General features: G+C 42.3%; 2 protein-coding genes across 2 annotated transcripts in view; one reads left to right on the top strand and one right to left on the bottom strand.

Annotated features, from left to right (window-relative positions):
* The first annotated feature begins 500 nt into the window (after window positions 1–500).
* STARD4 (StAR related lipid transfer domain containing 4) lies at window positions 501–11,473 on the top strand. The gene is made up of 6 exons (XM_049794870.1): window positions 501–675; window positions 988–1,117; window positions 3,116–3,165; window positions 4,748–4,874; window positions 5,967–6,081; window positions 6,632–11,473. Exons 1-6 carry the CDS (start codon window positions 509–511, stop codon window positions 6,856–6,858), a joined length of 816 nt encoding a protein of 271 aa, XP_049650827.1. The 5' UTR covers window positions 501–508; the 3' UTR covers window positions 6,859–11,473.
* A 4,439-nt stretch (window positions 11,474–15,912) lies between these two features.
* Window positions 15,913–25,520, bottom strand: part of CAMK4 (calcium/calmodulin dependent protein kinase IV) — a 178,243-nt gene continuing 168,635 nt past the window's right edge. The window contains exon 11 of the mRNA XM_049794867.1: window positions 15,913–25,141. Coding sequence (XP_049650824.1) covers window positions 24,977–25,141 — 165 coding nt within the window. The 3' untranslated portion in view covers window positions 15,913–24,976. The remainder of the gene's footprint in view (window positions 25,142–25,520) is intronic.

The raw sequence follows: 25,520 nt of genomic DNA on the forward strand, positions 1-25,520 counted from the left end.
GGCAGCACCGACCCAGGGAAGGCGCTCTTCACTGCGCCATACCACCGCATCTGCGCTTGCAGGACAGGCCTCACCCGAACAGCCCGTCCACGGGACACTTCACCTGGAAGGCTGCAGCCCCGCGCAAGCCTTTATGAAGTCACGGTAAAAAAAAAAGCCTTTACAAGGTGACAGCAACGAGCCACACGTGAGAAGACAAGCCCTGCAGCAGGCCGAGCCTGCTGACCGAGGCTCGGCCTGCTTCCACGCAGACACAGCGATGCCGCGGTAACTGACGTGCTATCCCCGCAGCCGATGGGGGAACAGCCCGGTGTTACCAGGACAGCAGCGGCGCCGGCCCGCAGCCCGCCCGCCTCGAGCCGCCGTCGCTTATCCCCGCCCCCCTCCCATCACTCCACTCCCTCCACCCAATCAGGGCGCCGCGCTCCTCCGCCGCAGCGAACGGGAGGGCGCCCGCCTTCCTCCGGCTCGTGACGACACGCCGGCGGCCACGCCGAGAGCTCGCGTGATGCGAGAAGCAGGCGAGCCCCCCTCGGCGGGTCGCGCCGCCATTGGCCGCGCCGGGACGCCGGCTGCGCCCTCATTGGCTGCCGGCGTCGGCCGTTGGGCTGACGGGGCGCCCGGCGGTGCCGCCCGGAGGGGGAAGGCGGGGGAGGCGGAGGGCCGCGGCCGCAGGTGAGGCACCGGGCCTGGCAGCGGCAGCGGCAGGGGCCGCGGCAGCGGGGGGCTCGCGCCCCTCACGCGCGCCTAACGGCCGCGGAGCTGCGGGCGTGGCCTGGCGCCGTGGGGGCGGCCATTGGCCGACGGCCTGCGCCCGCCGCCCTGCGCGCGCGTGTGTGGTGTGGGTGGGTGTGTGTGTGGGTGTGTGGGTGTGTGTGTGTGTCTGTGTCTGCTTTCGCTGTTCAAAGTGCGTGGGTTTAAATGAGTCGTGTTGTCGTGACGTCCCTAACGCGGTGTCCTGTCCCGATGCGTGCGCCCGTGTAATAGGTACCTTGACGCAGGAGGCAAGCAAATGGATCTCCTGCCGAATTCGGCACCCCTGGCCACGAAACTGCGCAACACCCTGATTCGGTACCACGGCATCGGAGAGAGCGAGTGGCGGGTGGCGAAGAGAACGGTGAGTGGTGGTCTGGGCCGCTGCGTGCCTGCGTGTGTTCTCTCGAGGAGCTGTAGGTCACTTGGTGGCGGGGGGCGGAGGGGGGTGTTACAGCTTATTATGCCGTATGACACGGGTGTGAAACATGAGGGAAATTCTTGCAGGACCTTTATGTGAGAGGCCCTGTGAAATCGCCCTTCTAGGATCATACATCTTTAGATGACAGGCTGTGTTTTTCCTGTCTCCAGACATACGCTGTCATTCTGACCGTTTTCAGGGAAGTATCTCACAGAAGAATCCTACCTATGTAGGACTACAGGCTTTTCTTAAAGCAAAATTGAAATACTGTTAGCACTAGCAGGGTTGCAGGATGCTCACTGGTGCTTTCAACTAACCAGCCACAGCCTGCAGGTAGGCTCTGCTGGCCTCTGGAATCTCTTTTGTCTATAATGCTTGAGCCCATCATGCTTCAGCTTCCAAACGTCTTCCTCTTAAAAAGTGAGATCATTCTCAATTCTTCCTCTCATACTGCTTCACGTTTCCATTGCCATCAGAGCCCCACATTATCGTAAGTTTCCTTCTGTGAAAGGGAATGCAGTCCGTGCTTTCTTCAAGCAGTTTGCCATACCTTTCTCTGAGCTGCTTGGCTTTTCTAAGTCCTCCTTCATCAAGCTAAGCAGACTTTGCTGGTGCATCAGTTCTAGGCTGGGTGAATACTTTTTAGTCCTGTCCTGCATAGGAGGTGGAAATGTATTTTGGTATCTCAGTGTAGCAATGTGGTAGGACCAGCGTGGTAAATTTCTGTCTTCGCCCTTTTGCTACAATGGTTTGGATGGGTCTTGTATTTTTTATTTCTTTTGTGAGCAGACATTGATAAGAGAGGGTCAGGTGTTCCAAATGTAACTTGATTATTTACAAAATTAACTAATTCACTGTCTTGAAAGGGAGGAGCAGCTTACCCAAGCTTTTCACTCTTGCCAAACACCTATAGCATCTCTGCTCTGCTAAATGCTAAGTCTTATACCTTCATCATTGTTTTCCTTTAGGAAGTTGCCTGAATCTCACTGTTTCAGATCACATTACTCACCAGATTTTACCCCTATAAAATTTCCAGTTGGATTTCCTCCCTTCCTCCCTCCCTCCCTTCCTCCTTCCCTTTCTTCCACCCTTCCTTCCTTCCTTCCTTGTGTTTTGGTACTGTGCCATGTAAAAGAAATTCAGAGCTTTAGCTACCTGCAAAGGAGATGTGTTTTACCCCTAAATATCTTGAACACTTCTGGATGCAGTACTTACGCTACTGTTCTTTAGGACATTTGGTCCTTTGTGCTTAAGTAATGATTCCAAATAAAAAGGTGCCATATGGTCCTCTAACACCAAAATTCAGAGATTTTGTACAGAGGTTCCATTTCATAGTTAGACCAAAATCAGAAGGTACTGTTTTCTGTATTTTCTCTGGCTAACTTTAAAATGAACAGACTACTGCTTGCAAGGCACTTCTAGTCAGGCATCTAGGAGAGAAGGGTAACTTAACCTTTCTTGTCTACCACTGTCAGCACCTCCTGCACACATCTGCTTGGTCATGTGTTACAGGAGGGCAAACGGAAGTTGTGTGGTCTTCCTGTCTGAATGCTGTCCAGGAATGGCTTTCCAGTTGCCTTTTAATTGAAGGGCTTTAGCTGGTAATGTGGTTCCATTATTCTCTATGTTTTCACAGTAAACTGGCTTGGCCCGCCAGTTCCTATTTCTGTGCAAACTTATAGCATTTGACACTGAGAAAGGCAATTGACTGATTTTATTTTTTTTTTGAAAGAATGGAAGATTACAGGTAAAAGATGTCTGAAACATCTCCTTCTGTTCTTAAGAACAGTGTACAAAAGTGCCCAGGTCAATGAGCACTTTGGGGTGAATCAGTTAATGGTAAATTCGTTTGCTTTTCTTCAGAAAACTTGAAGCATTTTCTGGACATCTTATAATTTTGTGTAAGTGACAATTAACATCATATCTTCCATTTTCTTTCAGAAAGATGCAACTGTGTGGCGTAAACCATCAGAGGAATTCAGCGGATACCTGTAAGTTTCCCTGCAGAGCAGACACATTTTTAAGGTTCCATGGATGCGTTTTGTTGACTTTACAAATGAAGGTTGTGGATTCGATATCCCTCAGCTACACAAATTGTCCAGAGGAAAAGCTAGGTGGATCACCTAGTGTGCCTATACCATTTCTTTTTAGTGTTATACTTCGATGTTTAGCGTTGCATGGTGTCGGGAACAACGAACAATGAAAACTGTCAAACACAGCACAAAACTCCCATTGGCTGAAGTGGGCAACAACATATGCCCAGACCTTTTAGAAAGATGGTCTGCAAACCACAGAATTAACTCCAGCTTCAGTAGGTCTGAAGTGTTACTGGGTAACAACCCAGTCAGTACTTGGACTGTTACAGTTACTATACAACTGCAATAGAGTAAAATACCAAACACGTAATTGTGGGAAGGATGTGTGATGTAAAGGCCGTTCCTGTGTGAGTTTCTGTCCTGGGCTTCTGTTGGTATCTGTAGGTTTAGGCAGATAAATAGTTACTAGAAAACAGCATTCTGAAGAAACAAAAAGGCGTGTGAAAAGGTAGTGTTTGAAAGTGTCTCAGACTGATACGCTCTGTGGAATTTAAGTCCTGTTAAATCTGCAAGAGCTGATGACCCCAGACACCAAGAGTCTGCTGACTCTGTGCAGGGCCACAGGCACACTGATATCAACAGGTTGTGTAACCTGAACCGCTGGCAAGGGGTCAGTGACTGCTATGTGCTGATGAAGACTCCAGGGTTGTGTATACACCTGGTGAAATAAAGGACACCTTGAAGAACTTTGCAAACACATACCTAGAAGCCATTGGCATGTTTACATGGTCCTCCAGTTCTGACTGTACAGCTGAGATTGGCTCCAGCCAGGTAATTATGAGTGAATATGGGTGAACTACATAAGTGAAGAGATGAGTCTGTTGCTTGACTTCTTACCTACTATTAATCAGAACAGCTTAATGAATAAGAAGTATTTTGAAAATAATGGTCCTGACGAATTCTTCCCCTTCAGGAGCTGGAGGCCCAGTAACTCAAGTAAACAAAATCTCTGGTGTCTACTAAAAATATCTGATAATAAATGAATGTTCTGTGATGTCTTATACCAAATTATTTTATTTGGTACTCTTATATGCCACCAAAGCATAACATAGTTTCTCATTAGCTTGGTCCTGCTACTGTTACTTCTACTTTATGAAAAATATTTTTCCCATTGTATTCCTGCTCTTCTTTCTTCCTGCTTTTAGCTTTTCTTGTCCCTGGTGGACTCCCTTGCTCACCCAGCAAGAAGAGCAAAATAACAAGTTGTTAGAGAGATAAACATGATGATTTTTATCTGAGGAAGGAGTTTGCCATTTACAAAATACTAATTGCAGCATAAGGACAAAGTTTCTCAGAATAACATTTTTTGCAGAGAAGAATAGATGCAGCCATAGGTCTTCTCTACAGTTTTTCTGATACAATCGTCCACTGAGCATAACTCCAGGTACCAAGGTACTATAGTAAGTGTGCTGCTGCAAATTAATGGAATATTTATAAAGAATTTCTCACGTTTAAATGTAGACATATGTTTCTCTAGCTACAAAGCTCAAGGAGTGGTGGAAGATGTTACTAACAGAATAGTGGATCATATTCGCCCTGGACCTTACAGGCTAGACTGGGACAGCTTAATGACTACAATGGACATCATGGAAACGTTTGAAGAGGTGAAGACTTGTTTAGATTCTTAAGGACTATGTGTATAGATGCATACATGAATTTAACAGTACAGCAGAGCAGTCATTCCAACAATTACTAATATTTTTCTGCCCGTTTTCTGCATGCACATGGGATATTGTGCATACATGTGGTGGGTGACCTCAGATGAGGCTTTCTGGCTGCACAGTTCCTATTCTGAAGCTTGAAGTTCAGCTTTCCATCAATGCTAAAAATAAAGGAGTAAAACTTGGTTGGCCACAATTCTCTTGGACCTGGGAGCTCTGGTAGCCTCTGATAAAGTTCACATATAGAGTGTTACAGTGTGATATTTTATATGCCAAAGCCTTTTTTATACAGCTTGCTTTCTTCGGTTCCACAACAAACAAAATTGTGGGTATTAATAATCCACACATACAGAAACTGTAACCTCTCCCTCTTCCTGAAAGGCTGACTTTACCGTGTGGCAAGGCTTTGTGCTGGGAGCCAAAATAGTTCATACTAAGGGCCAGGACTTGCTAAAGAAAGGTAGGTTTGAAGTTGATAACAGAATTGCTAGTAGCCTTCCTTTGGTTACTGGCAACATTCAGTATGACTTCAAAACCCTGTGGACATCTGGCTTAAACATGGAATGTCTTTTGCTCTGGCTCTTAAGGAAGATTTATATGGCAAGTTATATTTGCTAATTATTCCCTAAAATGTATACAAACTCTATTGTCTTACAAAAAAGCCTTTTTTGAAGAATTGTTTGCATTCTGTTTTATTTTTCACTTGGTGGCTTAGAAGTACTTGACAGAGAATCTTAGTACTGAGAGAGAGCTCTTGCAATTTATTGATGGTCCTTTCAGACTTCCTAAGTAATGATTAAGCCACATGACTTTCAGTTCCCAGGCATGACACCATTCTCTAGTTACAAACTTTCAGGATTTAGGCTAAAAATGACACAGCCATTCAGACCTCACTGAAGTTGTTTGCACAGCATGGCTGACAGAGCCTGTGACCTTTGTGGAAAAGGCTAGTTGCCTACAAGCATAAATTTCCCTGTATTCATTATACTAAGGTATTTTTGTTTTCTTACCCTCCTTATTCTGTCGCTCAACAAGAACTGCTGTGTGATGCGCTACACCACTGCTGGCCAGCTCTGGAACATCATAGCACCAAGGGAGTTTGTTGATTTCTCTTACACTACAAGCTATGAAGATGGGCTTCTAACATGTGGTAAGGCACCACTTACCTCTGCTTAATTCTTATTTTGCAACAGCTGCTTGACTTAAGTTTTGATTCAAATTAAATTTAGTTCTGAGTAAGCATTCAAAAGTGGTGTAAGATGGTCTCCAACAAGTATTTCAAAGGTGTTTTAACACTTTACAGATTTAAAGAAGTATACAAGTTACTGGTTTACCCATGAGCCATCCCTGTGTGCCAAGTTTCACTTAAACGCCACCTGTGGGACAGGAGTCATAGAGACAAGCTGAGTGCTCTGACTCAGCTCTAGGGCAAACTGGGTAGAGTAACAACTTGCTCAACTTGCTAGTAAATGGGAGGAATGTCTTTTTGTGTCAGAATTTCTGCTTATCAAGCTCTGCTTGTCTGTTGTGAAGTTTGGATGAAGAGCAGACAACTTGCATGAAGGTACCCAGAATGTGACGTGTCTGTCACTTCTACTAAATTCCCCAAGCAGAAACTTGTACATTTTCAATTTACCATACCTTTATTTTTCTATCTGTCTCAAATTAATTTCCCTTTTTTTATTTCTTTTCCTTGATAGGTATAAGCCTAGACTATGGAGAGGTGAGACCTAACTTTGTCCGTGGATTCAATCACCCTTGCGGCTGGTTCTGCGTTCCTCTTAAGGACTATCCTAGCCACAGTCTTTTGACAGGCTATATTCAGACTGAACTGCGAGGGATGCTACCACAATCTGCAGTAGACACTGCCATGTCTAGTACCCTGGCCAATTTCTACTCAGACCTCAAAAAGGCACTGAAAACATAGACAAACAGTGACTTGAAAGCCCATGTATTTCTTGCAATCAAATTGTATTGTTTAGCATAGCATAGTTTAGCTACTGAGTTAAGAGGTGAGTAACATTGTTCCTGAATGATACCTGAACCTTTAAGTTGAGGGATCCAAACTTTACCAAGTGCTTTTTGATGTGATACTTAGCATACATTCGTAATTTCACAGTGAGAGATTCTGTTTCCTGCTCAGCACTCTGCAGCTGTGTGAGGAGTAGTCTGAATCTATAAACCCCTGACTTTGTAGGAAGAAAACGCAAGATGTGTCTGTGGGCTTGAAAAATGCAGCATGAACTCAGCTCTCACCAATAGTATTGAGAGTGGAGTGCTCAGGATTTTGCTGGTGCAGGTCGCTGTACAGGCAGCATCTCATTGAAGATGTAATTTGATATATATATATATATTTTTATATTTACTTGAATTTTTTGATTTATTTAGTTTGTACAGGTGCATCTGTAATTTGTTTTTAAAAAATTCCTTTGATTTATCATAGGGATATTACATAGCTAAGTTGTTAACTGATACTATTCATAAGAAAGCTATTCGCTCTTGTTAGCAAAAATAAGTATTCATTATTGGCATTTCTTCAATGTTGTTACTGTAACTTAATTAACTGTTGTATATAACAGTCTCACTGCATAGATAAAGAAATGCCCTTACAGCTGATCCAAAGCTCATTTAAGTTGTCAGGTGTCTTTCCGTAGTTTTTAGTGGGCTTTTAATCATATGGTTGTCAAAATAGCAAACCTCCAATGGACCTTCTGTGATACTCTGCACTTCTAAAGAATTTTTACTTAAATTTGCATGTAACTGTGTGTGTGTGGGGGGGTTTTGTCTTCCTTAACTGAAAATCTTGGAATTACTAAAGCAACAGAAAGGACCACTAATTTGCTTCAGATGTAGGCATTGGTGTAGCCATAACCGCGCAGGCTGCCAGCAGGCTGGTACAGCACACTGCAGTGTTCTGTGGTAATACCCCTAGACTGATCTTTGCAATAAATCGAGTTAGCATCTTAAAACATGAGCAACTGAAGGCCAAAGCTCAAGCTGCAGAATTGCTTGGATCTGCTGGAGGATGGAGGGTCAAATTTTTAAGGATAATTAGCCACCTAGTGATGCTGACAGGTGCATAGCAGGGGCTTTCAAAAGATTACTGTCTGTGCTGCCAGCATCCTGAATTCATTTTAAAACCTGACATTAAGCTTTTAATGTTGGTATGTGTAATTTGCTCAGGTGAGGTTGTAATATCCCTATGCTTTAGCAGTGGTAGTAGAGGCAAGTTTAGCTGTGTAGTAGCTAGGGAAAGTACCTTGGAACCCTAATATTTTGGGGCCAGTTGTATACACACAATCCAAGGACTGGTAATGCACTCTCAGAAAAAAAAATTCAGATGGAAGTTGTTCCCCTGCAATATTGGCTCTTTTCACTCTAGCCACTGTACCTGAACTCTGAACAGTGAGGGCTTTGCTTTCTCATTGCTCAAGCAAAGAGGTAGAAAAAACGTGACACCAAATACAGTGAGGGCTCTTCCAATGTGCTTCATGGATTAAGGCATTTAGTACTGTTAAATACAGTTAAAAACAGCGGCATCAAACAGCCTTTGATGTCTTCATAGGCAGAAAACGTCAACTCCATGTTGGGTTTTGTGTATTCTGCAGTTACTTTTAAACTCCTTGGTTACTCTTCCCATCTCTTCTATCTTCCTTGTTCGCCCTGCAGTACTGGAAGGTCACAAGGTGATCCTTCACCACCAAGGACACTTAAGGAATCGGTGTCAGCACACACGCTTTTTCGTAGTACTGGTACAGAGGCAAGTATGAAAGCCCTAGCAATCCTGCTCTGTGCGATAAATGCTGACATGATTATAGAGGAAGCTGTGTGAAGCGTACCCTATTTATTCTTCCCAGTTATAAAGACTACATGTATAGTGAATCTGCATATTCATGTCGTCTTTTTTTAAAACTGCTGGGACTGACTAATTGAGGGGTTGTGATACAGATGTATATAGAGACAAATATTCCATTGCTCTGTAAAAAGCCCCATTTAAATCTACACAGAGGCACTTCAGTGCTCGAGAAATCGGTCAAAAGGAGCACAAGACACAGGATGATGTTTGTACAACACTAGGTGCTGCAGAAAAGATTAAGAGGTCCCTGTTCCAAATACCCATTATAAGAGCTGTAACACCTCTAGAGTATCTATCCTTATTTAGTGTTCAGTGAAATGGTTTTTTATGGTTGCAGTGAAGATAGGCTGGTGAAGCACAGAGCAGCTGAAGAAAGAAGAACTTGTGTTTAAATGGAAGAAAATTGCTAGTGTATTTTAAGTATGATGATGTTTTTAATAAAAATTTCTCTATACAGGTTTCCTTTGTATCAACAGGGTTGTTTTCAGTAACAGGCCTAGAAATGGAAAGATTTTGTGAATGAGACTAAAGTTTCTGAAAGCAAAGTAGGCCTTCTATTTTGCATTATAGTAATTAATTCCTTAAACACTAATTAAACTGGCTTTGTGTGTTTTAACATAGTCTATTGCTTCTGCCAGTGATTCTGAACACTCAAGTGAATAACAGAGTAGAGACTACTGGAGACAGAGAACAGAGACAGATTTTTTTTTTGGTTTTTTTAATCAATAGAAGAGCATAGTACAATTCTCCAGTTTTCAGATGAGCAAAAATCGTGGAAGGTGCTAACAGATTTTAAGGATTTATTTTGGGAAATCTCACACTTCTAAAATTTTTTCTGATTTAGGAGTGCAGTGATTGATAATGTATGCTGATTATGCTGCTGAAGCAATGCATAGTTGATACCCCTACAGTCATTATTCCAAGCAGTTCAGCTATAGACTAAAACAGAACTGGAAGAAAGGTGTTGTCGTGGTTTAACCCCAGCCAGCAACTAAGCATCACGCAGCCATTCACTCAGTCCCCCCCATCCAGTGGGATGGGGGAGAAAATCGGGAAAAGAAGTAAAACTTGTGGGTTGAGATAAGAACAGTTTAACAGAACAGAAAAGAGGAAACTAATAATGATAACACTAATAAAATGACAACAGTAGTAATAAAGGGATTGGAATGTACAAATGATGCGCAGAGCAATAGCTCACCACCCACCGACCGACACCCCGCCAGTCCCCGAGCGGCCATTCCCCGCCCCCACTCCCCATTTCCTATACTAGATGGGACGTCCCATGGTATGGAATACACCGTTGGCCAGTTTGGGTCAGGTGCCCGGGCTATGTCCTGTGCCAACTTCTTGTGCCCCTCCATCTTTCTCGGTGGCTGGGGATGAGAAGCTGAAAAATCCTTGACTTTAGTCTAAACACTACTTGGCAACAACTGAAAACATCAGTGTGTTATCAACATTCTTCTCATGCTGAACTCAAAATATAGCACTGTACCAGCTACTAGGAAGACAGTTAACTCTATCCCAGCTGAAACCAGGACAGTGTCCAGTTTCATAGTGTGTTGTATTTATTTGAAACCAAAACTTACTTTCTTTTTATATAGCTAAGGATTGAGAGGAGTGTTAGGTCTTGAAGCAGAGCTGTTCTTTAATGAGAGTACATTCAGAATGAAGAAAGCCACAAAATCAAGCACTTACCTGATCAGAACGTCTTTTCCTACCATGGCATTGTTTTCCTCCTAAGTTATTGGACAATCTAGATGGAGCCAAGACAGTAAAAACAGGAAAGCAGTTGAAATTACAAAGTGCAGGAGCTGTGTTTTGCTTATTAGGAGGTAGTGGGAGACAAAGTAAATTACCTAGTATAGATTTCTGTCATCTTCACAGCACCAGAATTTCTGCTAGTGTGTGAGGTTTGCCAGTACTTGAGAGTGTTTCAGTTAAATTGGAATATAGTTATCTGAAAACAACTTCCGAACGAGGTGCCCAAGAATAGCAGTGACCAGTTTTTGCTAGGGAAATGGCATGTATATAGGCACATCAAAATTATTTTTGTATGATCAGTATTTTTAAAAAAACTTAGTTTTTCAGGGGTTTAGGCAATATAACAGTCTAATCTTTGGCACTTTAACTAACTAACTGTGTGCGGATGGGAAAGGTGGCTAAAGATAAGACCATTTTCATGATTGGCTTCTATTCCTCATCTAAAACCTCCAGCATTAAGCCTTGCCTGTATTGTGCTTTTTATTTTAAATACGCATAAGGTAGAGACTGGGCTAAGTTCAACTTGGGAGCAATCCAAGGTACTCTACCACAGCCTGCTTGGAGGTGGACCAGTACTTCAGATAGGTGCTCTGGGAATGGCACAAGCCCTGGTCTCAAATTTGATGAATTTATAAACATGAAACATGTTGTATTTATAAAACATGAAAAGAGCATATAATTCCTCCAGTAATCATAAATAACCAGAACTGTTTTGATGGTATGAGCTGGTGATTCAACATAGGAAGTTCACTACTGTAAAAGGAGCCATAATTCTAGTGAAACCAGTCAAGTTGTGCCTACATTCAGAAAGTCAAAGTCAGTCTATCTTAACAGTGTTTTTAACTGGCTGTGTTCAGCACTTAAGAGATTGTATTTCTATTTTGAATGCAATTGCAGAATAAATTAAAACATGGATTCCAACAGACTCATGATGTAGCTTTTTCAATACTTGCGCAGGCAGATGTGGTGTTCAGTTACTTTTTGGGGCGTTACCTCTGATGATGTAGTTTATCTTCAGCTGCATGGTGATCTCTAATGCTATCAATTTGTATCCTTGAATTTGAAAGCCAAAAAGCCTCTCTTTACTTAAAAACTTGATTTAGGCTGAGGCAGATGCGCAACTCAGATTTATGCTAAATGGAAATCTCTTGAAAACTGTACAAACAGAATTTTCTCAAAGCTTGAATTCTAAAAATATATATAGGTTTTTGTAAAGACCCCATGATTGCTGTGGAAGAACTTTATTATTGTGTCTTAATATTACTTACTTATTGGCATGTTTAAGAAATGGTTTATTAACCATAAAAATTAAGCTAATCCAAAACACATGAGCATGTAGCACCTTGCGAAGGCATATAGATGTACATTAAGGTTATAAAGCACACTGTAATGTGTATTTTGACATGTATTTAATTAGCACCTACAGAAACGCATCTTATGTAGAACCTTCCCTTGTTTCTCTTACTAAGCCTGAATAAAGGCAGGAGAGTTCTGTAGCATTTGACTTCAGAGCAAAGAGCTGCAGTGCTCTTCTGTTGCTGAGAAAAGGAACTGTGACCTCTGAGATACAGCACGCTCTCATAGGGCTTGCATCATGTTGCCTTCTGCAAAGCGGGGTAGGAATAGGTACAGAGGCCATTTTGGATCTTTGGAAAATTATTAAGGATATTAATTAGAATAATTAAAAAAATAGTGATCTTTAAACCTATTTCCTGGTGAAAGAGAATGTGAAGATGGGGGAGAGACTAATAAATCTATGCTAAATATTAAATTTTCTCTAGGAAAGAATATAATCTGAAGTCCCAGACCACAATTTAAACTTTGTAATACATTCTGCCTTTTCCAATCCTCACTGAGCTGTGCTGGTGACTCAGTTTTACAGTACAGATAGGAACTGATTATTGTGGGGTTGACCTTCCTTGTGATTTTGCCACTAGCAGGGAGAAAACGGGCACAGATGATAACAGCACATGAGAGAGATATCTGTGCACGTTTCACAGCTGTCTGCACAACAAGAGATGTCATGTCTGGGTTAAGGTGCCCCAAATCCCAACACGTTATCCAGAACTGTCTCTTCCAAAGTGATTTTCTTTAAAATTTCTCTTTTAGTAAGTCAAGTCATTATGACTACCTAACAATCCTCGAAAACGCTTATTTGATACAGGCAACATAGATGCAGCTATAAGAAGATCAGTTACTGCCTAAAGTGTAATCAGAAACTGACCTTGCTCAGGCCTTCTGTGGACCAGTCTGGCTGTGCCCTGAGATGCCTAATAGCATTTGCTGAGGTCTGTACCTGGTCCTCCTGACCTGCTGGCTAGCACAGACCCAGCTCTGAGGCAGGTTATGACCCTGGAGAGCAAATTACTGTCCCAAGTAAGATTCCCTGACTGTCTCAGGGTGTCAATCTGAGTGCTGCCTTTAATGTGGGTTCCAGTTAGACAGCACTGTGGCTAGCAAGTTGGTGTTACTAATTCAAGCTCCAAGGCCCACTGGGGATGCAGGGCAGTGCTCAAGGGGGTACATCTGAGCAGTTGCAAACATGGGTACTTTGTTATTTGGGTACCAGATGACCCCTCCTTGTCTGTAAGCCTAGCAGGATTTTGAGCTCCTGACAATTCGGAGGAAGAAGGAAAGAAATCGCAGCATGCCTGCTCATTGGAGCATGAGGAATGTGCCCACAAACCAGCATCTGTCATGCATACAGGATTAAGCACAGAGCCCCTGTGTGCACAGCCATCTCTAATGAATTTCATGTGGTCTCCCTGTCTCAACCAATCAGGCTAATTTAAAAGACACAATTAAAACATGAACATCTGTACGGACACAGCCCATTAGAGTTGAGATGCTGGAAGTTTCCCAAGACCAGTGGGTGTAGTAACCTTCACCAGAAGACCATTGTACATCAAGGAGTTAAGTGATCCACACAGCAGTTAAGCTGAGCTGGGCCAGGCCTGTGCTGCGCTGTGCATGTTCCCTGCCTGCAGGATGAACTTACCCAGCTAATGAAAGCAGAGGAGCCTGCAGGCAGCTCCCACTGGGTACCAGCAATTACACCTCCTGTCTGGCCTTGCCTGTATCTAAAGGTGCAGTGAGAAATTCTCGTGTAGACATCCTTCCTGCTTGACAGTGGAAATGATAAGTAGTTTGATGAATGAAATGATGAATTGTTTTAAGAAAATCCTGTAATAGCTCAAATAACAAAAAATGGCGTAACCCTTCTGCGGGCAGGATCTGCACAGCATGTTGTGCCAGAGGCCTGTTTGATGCTTCACAAGTCAGGGTTCCCAGCATTGGAAGGGATGCAAAATCGTCTATACTACCCTGTCTTTCTTTATTGTGTTAGCTCTCATAAATAGCATTTCAAAGGATACTTTACAGACTCTTATTGCCTTTTTACTGAGCTCTTAAAGAACAAACACTTCCTGGTGCAAAACAGCAGGTAAAGATGAAGAATCAAGTATTGTATTTGCTCTACATGGGCAAAACATCTTTATGTTCCTCCTGTCTGCCTCCCAGCCTGTACCAGGGAAACTGAACTTTTGAGGAAAAGAAGTTGGGGAGACCTGATGGGCATCACATCTACCCACTACACACCTCTTGCCTAAAGAAACGGAAGTATGATTTAAAAAAAAAGAAGTAAGGAAGAGGGAAGATGCCTTTTGTGCATTATTTTTCTAAAAATGTCAAATAAAAGCATAGAGAATTTACAATGCATGTAAAAATATCAAATAATTTACCAAAACATCTGCATCCTTGCATGTTTTACACAAAAAGTTACTTGTACATGTACAACGTGTTGAAGGAGGAAGGTGTTTTAACTGCTCAGAAGGACACCAGAACTACAAAAACCCAGGGCTTTATAAAGAACCAGACTGCCCCAGGCATCAGCAGAAATGCAGATTTTTGTTAGTTATGAGGCAGGATGGTTTTGTTTAACTCCCCAGCTATCCTAACTTACAGACAGTACCTCTGAGTAGTTCTGTCAGGTTAGAGACCTGTTAGCTCTTTCTTATGTCCCATTTTCTTGTTTGTGTCAAGCTCACTGTAAAACCAGTGTAAAGTTACAGTGTAACACAAGGTTCCACACCGCTATTTGATGTGCTATTTTTAAGAAGTTGGTCCAAAGCACAAAAATCTTGAGCTCCAGGGCAAACTCAAAGTCCGTAAGACCCAACTCCTATACATGGTGTCTTCTCTCCCTTTGACTTTCCACTGCCCTTTTCCAATCTGTTATGGAGATGGGAAGAAGATGAAACTGTAGAAACATATCTTGCCTCAGCTTGGAAAAAGATTAAGCAGCATCCATGGAAGTGCCAGATTAGTTTTTCTGGAGCACTGTTACCATGCAGAATGTCTTGCAGTGCTTATCATAATTTATTTTTTACATCCCTCAGGGGTTTTGAAAAATCATCTCCCACAAAGGGATATGAAGGGACTCTGCATTCAAGCAGTTTGCAAGCCCAAGGAGCTATAGGTGGCAGGAATAGCAACCTGCAGCAGTACAAGACATTGGCCAACTGGCCAAGCAGCTGTTCTGCAGACGCATGGCAGTTGTGACCCCTGGCAAACTGAGCAGGAGGGAACACCACTAAGGGTGCTAAATGATTGATATGGAAACAGAGCAGAGAAACAAAAAATAATCCTTCCAACATCCCAGTCTTGCCAAGGCCTCCACTCAGGTACCACATGCAGCTTTGGGCTACATAGCTTTTGGCTACGTAGTTCAAGACAGAGAGTAGTCAATTACAGGCAGAAAATCTGTGTGCAAGCAAGAAGAGTAGTGAAAGACCTAGGGTGTGTGACCTGTGGGAAAGGACTTGGTTTGTGCTGCTGAGGGAGGAGGATGCTGAACAAAGGAGTATTTTAATAACCTTTGGATTCATGAGAAATGGTTGCAGAAAACAGATCACCATGATAGACAAACTTAACTGCAACAAAAAGACTCAGAACTTTATAAAATACTTTCCAGTCATAAGAGTAGCAAAATTATTTGGTCGACTGCACAAGGAAGTGGCAGTGCCTTCACTGCTGTAGGTCTTTAAGAACAAGTGAGACAAGCATCTTACCTTGCATAACCCTCCCCAGGGCACAGGGATAGCCTGGACAACCTTACAAAGGTCTTTCTGTCCCTCCAGTTCTGTACTCCACCACTATAACAGATTTAGTTTATTATCCAACTGCTAAGGTTTTGAGGGAAGGGGAAATGCTATGCCAAGTTGGAATTAATTCAAGACTGTGCTATATAAACAGGTAACAGCCATCATTACATCTCCCTATAATGATTACTATTGTTCCTTACCCTACGCTGAGCTTTACCTGTCAGCAAATAATAGACGTAAGCATTTCCAGATTTACTAGTTTATTTAGCATCAGATCAGCCATGCAAGCCACTTATGAAAAATAGACTTCCCATCATCAAAGCATATTCTCATGGTTTATCAGCATTTCCATGCAAGCACACAAGCAGGTACATTGGTCCCAAGTACAATACACTGAAACAACAAAACTGTCAGGTTTTTTCTGGTTCCATTCTCTCTCTGGTTCATTTGCACAGCATCAGAAAAGTTACTACACAAACAGGCTTAGTCTGAAGTAAAAGTGTACAGTTAAACAAACAGTCCATAAACTTACATTTAGTCGCTAACATCTTTGCTAGTACAAGCAAACAGTGTCGACAGTACAGGATTTCTTACACATTAAACAGTAAAAGGAGGAGTCAGGTACACAGGACATGGAGCTAATTTGAAAAAGTCTAATAGATGTATGATAATTTTCATTGTTATTATTAAGAGCCCAGCTGCCATTGCTCTGAGATCAACGAACTTCTGTAACATGCTTATAAAATACTTTGTGTTACAAGTCAATAGCCCAATTTGTCTGTCTTGGCAGCATCAGCACATACCCGAACCCTGCAGCATATACTCCTCTTGAATTAACAGAAGCACAAAATCTGCTTAGGGTTTTGTCCTCATACAGCCTCAAAGGCAAGAGCCACCAGGAACCTGCAAAACAAGGTCAAGCTAGACACAAGCCCTTGAAGTATCATATTTCTTCAGGTTAAAACCAGCTTAAGCTGATGAGCTCCTTACTGGGGTTCTGGAGCGGCCAGCCAGACTCTGTTTGGTACCTCCCAGTCTTGCCAGGGCATGGTGGTATAGCTGCTTGGGACTAATAAACTGCTTCCCCCAGGTGAGACAGACTCCATGACTCTTCCCCTCTCCTCCCACTCCCTTGGAAGCTGGATCACCCACCCTTGCTGTTCTGAAAGATCGCCCCATTTACCTTATTCTTAGGCACTAGGATTCACCCTCCACCTCTCCATCTTTCCTTCTCCCAGACCACCTGATCAATTCAGAGTTAATTTTATCACAAATATAGGCCTCTCAGCTCCGTGCATTCTTGGGAGGGGGGGTAGAGGGGAAGAACAACCAAACCCCAAAACAATGTCCCTTATGGAACATTAAATGAAATTTCTGCTATTTAATCAGAAGCATTAGCATGACTTCTTTTGAGCATGTAGTGTGAACAGGGAAGTGGTTCCTCTTGTGCATAGTAGTATGAAGACACAGCTGGATTTAGCTCTCAGCAGCTAGTAGTTTAACTGTTCTTGTTTCTAAATACTTTCAGTAAAAAAATCTCTTAGTTTGTAATTACTGTTTCCCTGCAGCCAAGATGGTAAAGACTTGAGCAGAGCAAACGAGGCACACGCCACTACACTGAGGGCAATAGATTGGTGGTGGCACCAGCCTGGGACCCTCTGCAGCATCCCATGGATCACTGTCATTCCCAAGGAAGATACTTCTCAGGGAGGACACCGCTGCAACAGGATTTAGAAAATCCTTCAAACATATTTTTTTCTAATTATGCATTTGCTTAATTTCATGAAATGTTTCTTCACAAACTCCTGTTTGCTATTAAAGACTACTCCAGCAAGCTGAGGAAGAGACTGAGAGCCATATTAATAGTACTAACAAAACACCCTTGATCTCTTACAAATGAAAAGTGGTGTCATTGGTGAGGTTTTTCCTTCTAAAGGAGGCTGGTGCTACATTTGTGCTACTTTCATAAACATGGCTGATCGTGATATCTGGAAAATAATAGAAATCAGGGGACCTGAGAGCTTGGAGGAAATACTTGTAGAAACTTTTCACCTTATTCCTTGTCCAGGCAAAGCTAAGAAAGAGCTCTCTTTGGCGTGCTCCACAGCAAAATTTGCTGGTGTTTTTGCTGTGGGTGTTTATTGTTTGGCAGTACTTAGGGATTTGTGGTAGTGGTTGTGCTCATTCATGTAAAGTTAGCATCTGTAAGTAATGCAATCATGCCTTGGGATCTGTTTTTTCCTAGATACCCAGGTTCTTGTGGGTATGGTAGCTGCAATTTCTCACAGTGCAACACAGCTATTTGGAGCTAACATGTGAAGGGTTTTGTGGTTAATGTCTGTAAAAAACTGTGCCTTAATCTGCAAAGTGCCTTTATTGCTGTGACTAGGCCAAGTGATTTAAATGGGCCTAGTCATTTTGATTACCTTCAAGCAGAAGTGTAAGATGGAGCTTAACAGCAGTGTCCCAGATATATGGCTCTTAAACAGCCATGGGTCTTTGCACTTTACTCTTCATACAACCTGTTTGGTTAGTTAAGTATGGTAATTTGATCACTGGACATCTGCAAAACCTGCAGCTCCTCTGGCTTCTCCAGAGGGGAGAGAGAGAATTCCTTGGGCAGGATTAAAATAACATTACTTCATCACAACTAATGTGCTGCCCAACATTATTGCTTTGACAGAGGTTGGAAGAGAGCCTGCCTTGGGGCTGCAGTGTCAAAGGAGACATGGACAAACAACTATTGACTTTGTGGACAACTAATTTAAATTTCCTGGATTAATGAAAAAGCTTTGTTTTGGAAGGAGTAGTTCAAAAGGACATGGCAGATGATACTGAGGGCTGACATGATAAAGAAGACCCCTGTGCACAGTTCTGTGGATGAATAAATATGACACACTGGCTACTAGAGCATATTGTCTCTTGAATAGATCACATGCCATTCGCAGCTGTAAGTCACACCCAATGGCTTGCCTCAGCTTTTGAGTTACTAGAATAATGGTCTAAAGTCTATGACACAGTAATTTCAATTAGGAGAGCTATCCCAGATCCACCCAACATTCTGCCAACACTCTAAGTGGGAATGCTGCATAAAATATGATACTAAGTATATCAACTGGTATTAAGTAAATGATATTAAGAAGATCATTGGTCATAGCACACATGATATTTTCAGAGTTCCTAAGCCCGATGTACTTCTTTGGGCTGACCTAAACCACATCTTCTCCACAGAATGAAAAAAAAAGCTGTTGACAGAGGAGCTTCCTGGTGCCGAGGACCAGAACCTGGCATGGTGCTGTTCTTGTGCCACTTTTCTCTGAACCCCTCACCCCAAGCGTTAGCAGTTCATACAGCCAAAGCATCTACAGCAGCCCAGGTGCCTTTATTTTCTATTGGGAAACTAACTCAAGGAGCGGTACTCTTTTCTGGTTCTGTCCAGCATTTGTTGCACAGGACTGGGCTATTTCTGTCAGCCAGGTATAGGCTTTCGAGAAAGGAAACAGAAGGTGCCAGAAAACAGCATGAGTCTAGGAAATGGGGAGGGAAAGGAGAAACACCTCTCGAGACCTGGGTACTAACTGACAATGACAAATCACACCAAGGGTGGCTCACAGAGGAGTCTATTTATACTTAAGCAGTAAAACCCACACTCTTTTGGGAGCCCTAGCAACTCAAAAGAGCAGGAGTGAAACCATGTGATGGACCCATGGGCAACAGCAGATTTGTTAGGGCACCACAGGTGAAACATGGCAAGCATCAGATGGCTCTCCTCCCTCTGACTGGCAGCTGACAGCTCCTCCTGGGTCCCCCATGGGGTCCGGGGCCAGGAAAAAAGATGAAGCTTAAAGGGGAAGGAAAACAACAAGTCATTTGGCGATGAATGTGTGTTAACCCTTGTTCTTGAAACCAGAGTTCAAACGCACAAACAGAAAAGATTCCTTTCTTTTAAACTCTTCTCTTTACGTATCATCACATAACACTCTGGAATGCTGCCATTTCTCAGGCAGACAGAAAAAAGTAGCTGATACTATGGGACGAGCTCTATACTACTTAATAGGAGCAAACTCATGCTGTTTAATGTACCTTGGCCAGTAGACATCTTCCCAATATGCAAGTTGAGAGATAGATTGTCAGTTCTTGGTCACACGTGCTGTGGATGGAGCATCACCAGGCAGGGGCCTCCAGTGCAGTTTAGGGCAGCTGTAACCCATCACAAAATGCTGTGCTTGTGTTGTCACCCCCACTTCAGCCCATGTCCTGAGCATGTGAAAGGATAAGGGCACTGAAACACTTTTCTCCATGTGTCTTGGTATGAAGGAGCCAGAGGTGGGGAAAACTCTGTACCATGGTATTTATTAATATTTCATACCTTGATATCCATTACACTGAATTTCATCCAGCGATGATCCATGTGTACAAGAATCTTAAACACTATTGTTTCAGTTCCAGCTGAGTAATGCTGGCAAAAGGCAAAAGACGGCTTCACACGTTACTGCAACTCTTAATGCAGACATGGCTCGTAGAGACTGTTCAGCAGTCTCTGCCTCTCTTTTGATAAATGTATGTATTTGTGTATGCATGTACATATACATATTAATAATATATATCTATAATTTTATTGATAAGTTCAGAATTGGGCCACTTTGACTATTCTATTCTTTTCCTGCTTCTGTACTACACCTATTCCCACAGTATCTTAATGCCTTCCAATAATGACTAAGTTCATGACTGCGTTCATGTTCTTTGTTCCCCCCTAGAAGGATAGAAAAGCATGCAATGCAGGGTTTTTGGTTTTTTTTTGCTTTTGCTGGATTTTTAGTTATATTCATGCACATCATTCCATCCTTATGTAAGTTAGAGGATTCACACTCCAAGGGATGCTCTCCATACTGACCCTCCATCAATCTTCACTGAATTACACTGGCTAGAAGTTTTACCTCCCAGACAGAAAGCAAAATTTTGCTTATGTGGAGAATCTAGAGACTTGTCAGTGAAAGTTTATACACGATCTGGAACTAAGATCTTCACATTCCAGATACAACCAGACTAGGTCATTATTTTATTCCTATTTTTCTCCTCTTTGTTCCTTATGATTTTATTTTATTCTTATTTTGCAATGCAGCTGATGGTTTTTGTTCAATGCAACATGGTATTGTGCAGGGGCTTATCAGGAAAGTTAAATTTCTTTATACAAAAGCAGAATTAACTCTCATTACTGTAGTTGTATGTTCTAACTGAAATTACTCTGAAAGGGAGGAAAGGACGTTCTTTGAGCTATTATTGTTTTGTAAAGTAACTTTAAGGATGTTCTGAGCTGTCTCTTTGTTTATGTTTGGTATCTTCGGGACTTGCTTGTATCCCTGCCGTTGTGCTCTAGGTCTAATCGTGCATCTTGCTTGGTCAGCCTCATTCCTGCTTTTCTCCCATATAAGAAGGTACTTTTTGTTACATGAATGCCATGCCTACATAAGCTATAAACTCATAACCTGAGCAGCGACAAGGTATACTCAGCCACACAAACCTGAGCTCTCCACCAGGAGAAATACACAGCCTTTGCACAAGCCAGGGGTCGAGGCACTGTGCTGAGACTCACGAGTGTCCGTCACTCTGTAAGCAGGCAATACGCAGGACACTGTCCAATGATCTGCTGGGAGTCCTCCACCCTACACCTTCATATGCCCCTCTTAAAAAAAACCCCAAGAGGTGCACTGTAGGGCTCTGCGTTACAGCATGCCCCAGAATGTGTGTGGGACGTGAGGGACAGCTGCCAATCATTATTTGGAAATGGGTGTTTATTCTCTAGAGTCCTGCGTTTGCTGCTTAGCAGATGCTGCTATCCGTCTGCTAAGCTGGACACTGACAACTTCCAGCATCTTCTTCCCTTTTCCTGCTGCTGGGCTGCAGAAAATGCAGTGTTGTCCTCACTTCCCAAACAGCTGCCAGCTGCATCTGTGCTTTGCTCACAACATGAGTTGCAGGAGAAGGATCTTTATTTGGTAAGTGCTGAGGCCCAGCCACCAGTGAGCCACAGCTTCCTCCAGGCTGGGACTCCCTGCTGATCTGAGCCCCTTCCAAAAACTTTTTTGGTTGCTGCTTTTAACCTGCTCTAGTACCACACAGCTTTTCAGAGCATGTTGCTTTATTGACCAAGGCATGGGGTCCTTGCAAAGGGGATGCTGGGCAGTTTTTGTCCCTCCTCTCCACATGCCTGACAGTCTGCTCTCTCGTGGGTACAGAGCCCTTGGTACTCTTCTTCTGAAGCACGTGCTGTATAACAAACTTTTGCCTTGATGCTCTGTAGCATTCAGAAGTTTGATTATGGTGTGTCTGCATCTTTACAGCATGCTTGCACAACGCGAAGTACAAAGTTCACCTAACAAACCAGCACCAGGCTCATGCAGTGCAAGCTACTGTGTCATCTGCAAAATAGCAAGCAAAAGTGTGTGAAATGACAGGAAATCTGTACTATTTTGGAGTGAATCTTTCTGAACTTGTAAAAAACCCTGTTGTTGTGCAAAGGCAGGACATTGTTAGTCATTTAACAGCCATCAGATCCTCAGCCTAGGTCTCAAATATTAGACTTTAATTGGCTAATACCACAATCTGCCTCTAAAGGAAAAGTTTTGCCAAGTTCAAATACTTTAAAAAGATGGCAAGTTCCCCCTTTTGTACTTGAAGGACTTTGCTAATGTGTTAAACATTTTAAAGCTTAGGATTTCAACAGAAAAGAGCATCAGTAATTTTCTACCTAATTTATAACCACAGATGTGGAACTGGTCCACCCCAGTAGTTTTTGGGTATGCTCATACTCTTCAGCCACAGTAAGACACTGGTGTTGCCCTCCCAAGTCTGAATTATGGCAGATGCCAACAGGATGCGATTTTTCAGACAAGACCGATGCATGTAACACTCCTTTCTTCAGTTACATGCATACACCCTAGTGCTGGTCTTCCTTCTGTATAATACTGTCACACATAAGCCAGGCATAGTACTTTACTGAGTCACGTATTGTAATTCACTCAGCACAGACATCCTGATTATTTCATATTGAGCATAATAAAAGAAAACTAAGCAAAACCAACTGAAGCCCCAGAGCCTTTATGCACAAGACTGAGCTGCCTCTGAGATCATGCTGTCACAGAGAGGTCTCCAGTTGCATGGCATCAGTTCACATTTATGATATGCTATGGTATAATTTAGCAAAGAATAACTTTAAGAATCAGCTACCACTACTTTTCAGTTCAACAAACCATGTCTCAGATGAATATATTTCTGCTCAAGCACTCATAGATGCACAACGACTGTGCAGCTGGCCCCACTTCTGCAGATTGGAAGCAGCTATCCCAAATGAAAGAGGAAACATTACAGAAATCCCAACCTCTCCCACCAAACCTCCCCACTGACGGAACTCGGATGGCTTCACCACTGTAACTGGGGGAGGAGACCTGTGGCTGAGAAATGCATTCATCCTGCAGTCACCTCGCAGGAGATAAGAAAGATAGTAAAAAGTGAGACATGTGGATGTACCTATCACCTTCTCCGAAGTGATTAGTCTTACTGTACTTGTTTTCAGGGAAAAATAATGCAAAAGTGTCTTGTTGGCCTGTTCACAGCTGCCATGCCCCCACCAGCTGTTTCAGCTGACCTCAAAATGTGTCACCTGGGAAAAGGATGGATGCACATACTTCAAAGTTCAACTGCGCTTAATTAGCAAACCTTTTTGTACAAGTTCAAAGAGTTGTAAGAAACGGATAAAAAATCTCAAGTACAATACTTTCATCAGCATGCATTCTCACCTAGTAAAGACAGTATCTTTAATCTTCCTTTTTATATTAATCTAGATTATACTTTATTTATAACATTGTATTATCCTTTAATTTCACCAGGAAATGCAGCTACTGAATCTTTTATTAATGAATTGTTTTTTTCAGTAGCTGATATATTTTTTCAAGGCAAGTTGTGCAAGGCCTAACAACATGAAAACAATTAAAGCAAAAGAGGAATGTTGAGTGTATTAGGGTCTTAGGTAACTATCAGTATTAAAACGTTTAACAAACACAAATGACATTGTTGTACATTCAATAACATTACGAAATTCATATGCTATTAAAGTGATAACAAACAAATATATACGGTCATACATACTGATGCATGTTAGCTTTTCAATTCCTATCAATTACGCTCAACAAAAAAATCAAGATAGCTGAAGAGCCTGACCCTAATTTTGCAGGCTGATCCATGCACACAGCTTTTAACTTAGGACACAGGAACTCTGGGTGGATGCAAGATCCGTGCTGGTGGATCACTTTACAGGAGGGGTCCTTTGTTAGGAAAATATGGACTAATTATGCTGACAAGTGGAAACTGGTTGCTTATGAGGTTAAATTATCTGGGAAGCAACTAGATTATACTACTTGCTCCCAGACCAGAAGAGTGTTTCCCCAGAGCAAAATCATTAAGTTGTGGAATAGCTTCCTTCAAGCATTTACAACTTGTATAATTGCAGATTATTCCCTTAGGCCCTATAAAAACATCTTCTAGCTGCACAGTTTAGAAATTCATGAGTAAATATAATGGTAGTTAAAAAATTTGCATCTACTCTAATCCTCTTTTAGTCTATCATTTTGTTTTGCTAACACTTTTACTAGAGAATGAAATAGCAGAAATCTTGAGTAATTTTGGTTGTCATTAAAATACTGTATATAAACAGGAAAAGTCAGAATAAGGCAATCTCAACACAAGCTTGAGGAATGTACATTTTCATGCCCAGTGGAACTAACATTTCAATTTCTTCCCAGAAGTAGTGGAATGTTTTTTGCATATAAATCCCCAAATACTTTTTGAATTTTACAGATAAAAAGCATTATTTCGTACATCAGTTTTAAAAGCATTGGCTTGGTATTTCCTTCCATTTTGTCTGTGGCAGGACTATGAATCTGGAAGGAATCAGTTCAAAGAAACTTACAACATATAGAAGACACCTACTTCCATAAAACCAAATTAAATAGTATTTTGTTTCAAACGCCATCTAGAAACACTGGATAGATGTATATGAAGTATATGCATTACGGTAGGTAGTTAATTCATCCCCATGTTTTTACCTGCCGGTATTACTGCAAATAACACTGTTTCCATGACATGCCTTATGGAACAGTTTACTATTTTCATAAGCAGTCACATGCATTGAAGGTAGGATCACCAGCCAGTGCATTTGGCACCCCAAAGCAGAACCAGAGAGGCCAAGCTTACGAATCTCTTGCTGAATGACAAGTTAGCTGGTGTATGAAATGACGGATCGCAGCTGAAACAAGGAAGCACACATTGACCTAAGACATTTCTTCTGGAGCTGCTTCTGCTTCCTGAGTGGGTTTCTCTTCGGGTTTGCCGTCATGGATGGGAGACGGGTTACAGCTGGGCTTGTTGCTTTCATGCGCACTGTGACCGCTGGCGCTGCCGAGGCGAGTTGAGGCCACCACAGCTTTTACTGCAGCCTGAGAAAGAGAGGATCAAGCAAACATTCCTTAAAGGACACAGTCTGTCAGCACTGCAGCTGTAGCATCGTCCCGTCAGGGAACGTAACCACATTTGGTCTTCATGGTAATGTCACATTCGGATACCCGCCTGGGCCTGGGCAGATTTAGAAGGCCACCTGAAATACTGGACTGAGGTTTAAAATCGCTGCTTTCACAAGGTTACAAGTTGGCCAACATGAATCAAATTTTTTTTCAGCTGCACATGCTGCATTTTTTTTTAGAAACTACTTCAGATCTCCTGTGCTGAAGTTAAATGGCAAAAAGAAAGTTATCTTCCGTCGTAATAATAACAGTATTGTCACTCATTATTCCACAAAAAGTTCACAAAGGGAAACAA

Source organism: Accipiter gentilis, chromosome Z, assembly GCF_929443795.1.
Source record: "Accipiter gentilis chromosome Z, bAccGen1.1, whole genome shotgun sequence".
Lineage (NCBI taxonomy): Eukaryota > Metazoa > Chordata > Aves > Accipitriformes > Accipitridae > Astur > Astur gentilis.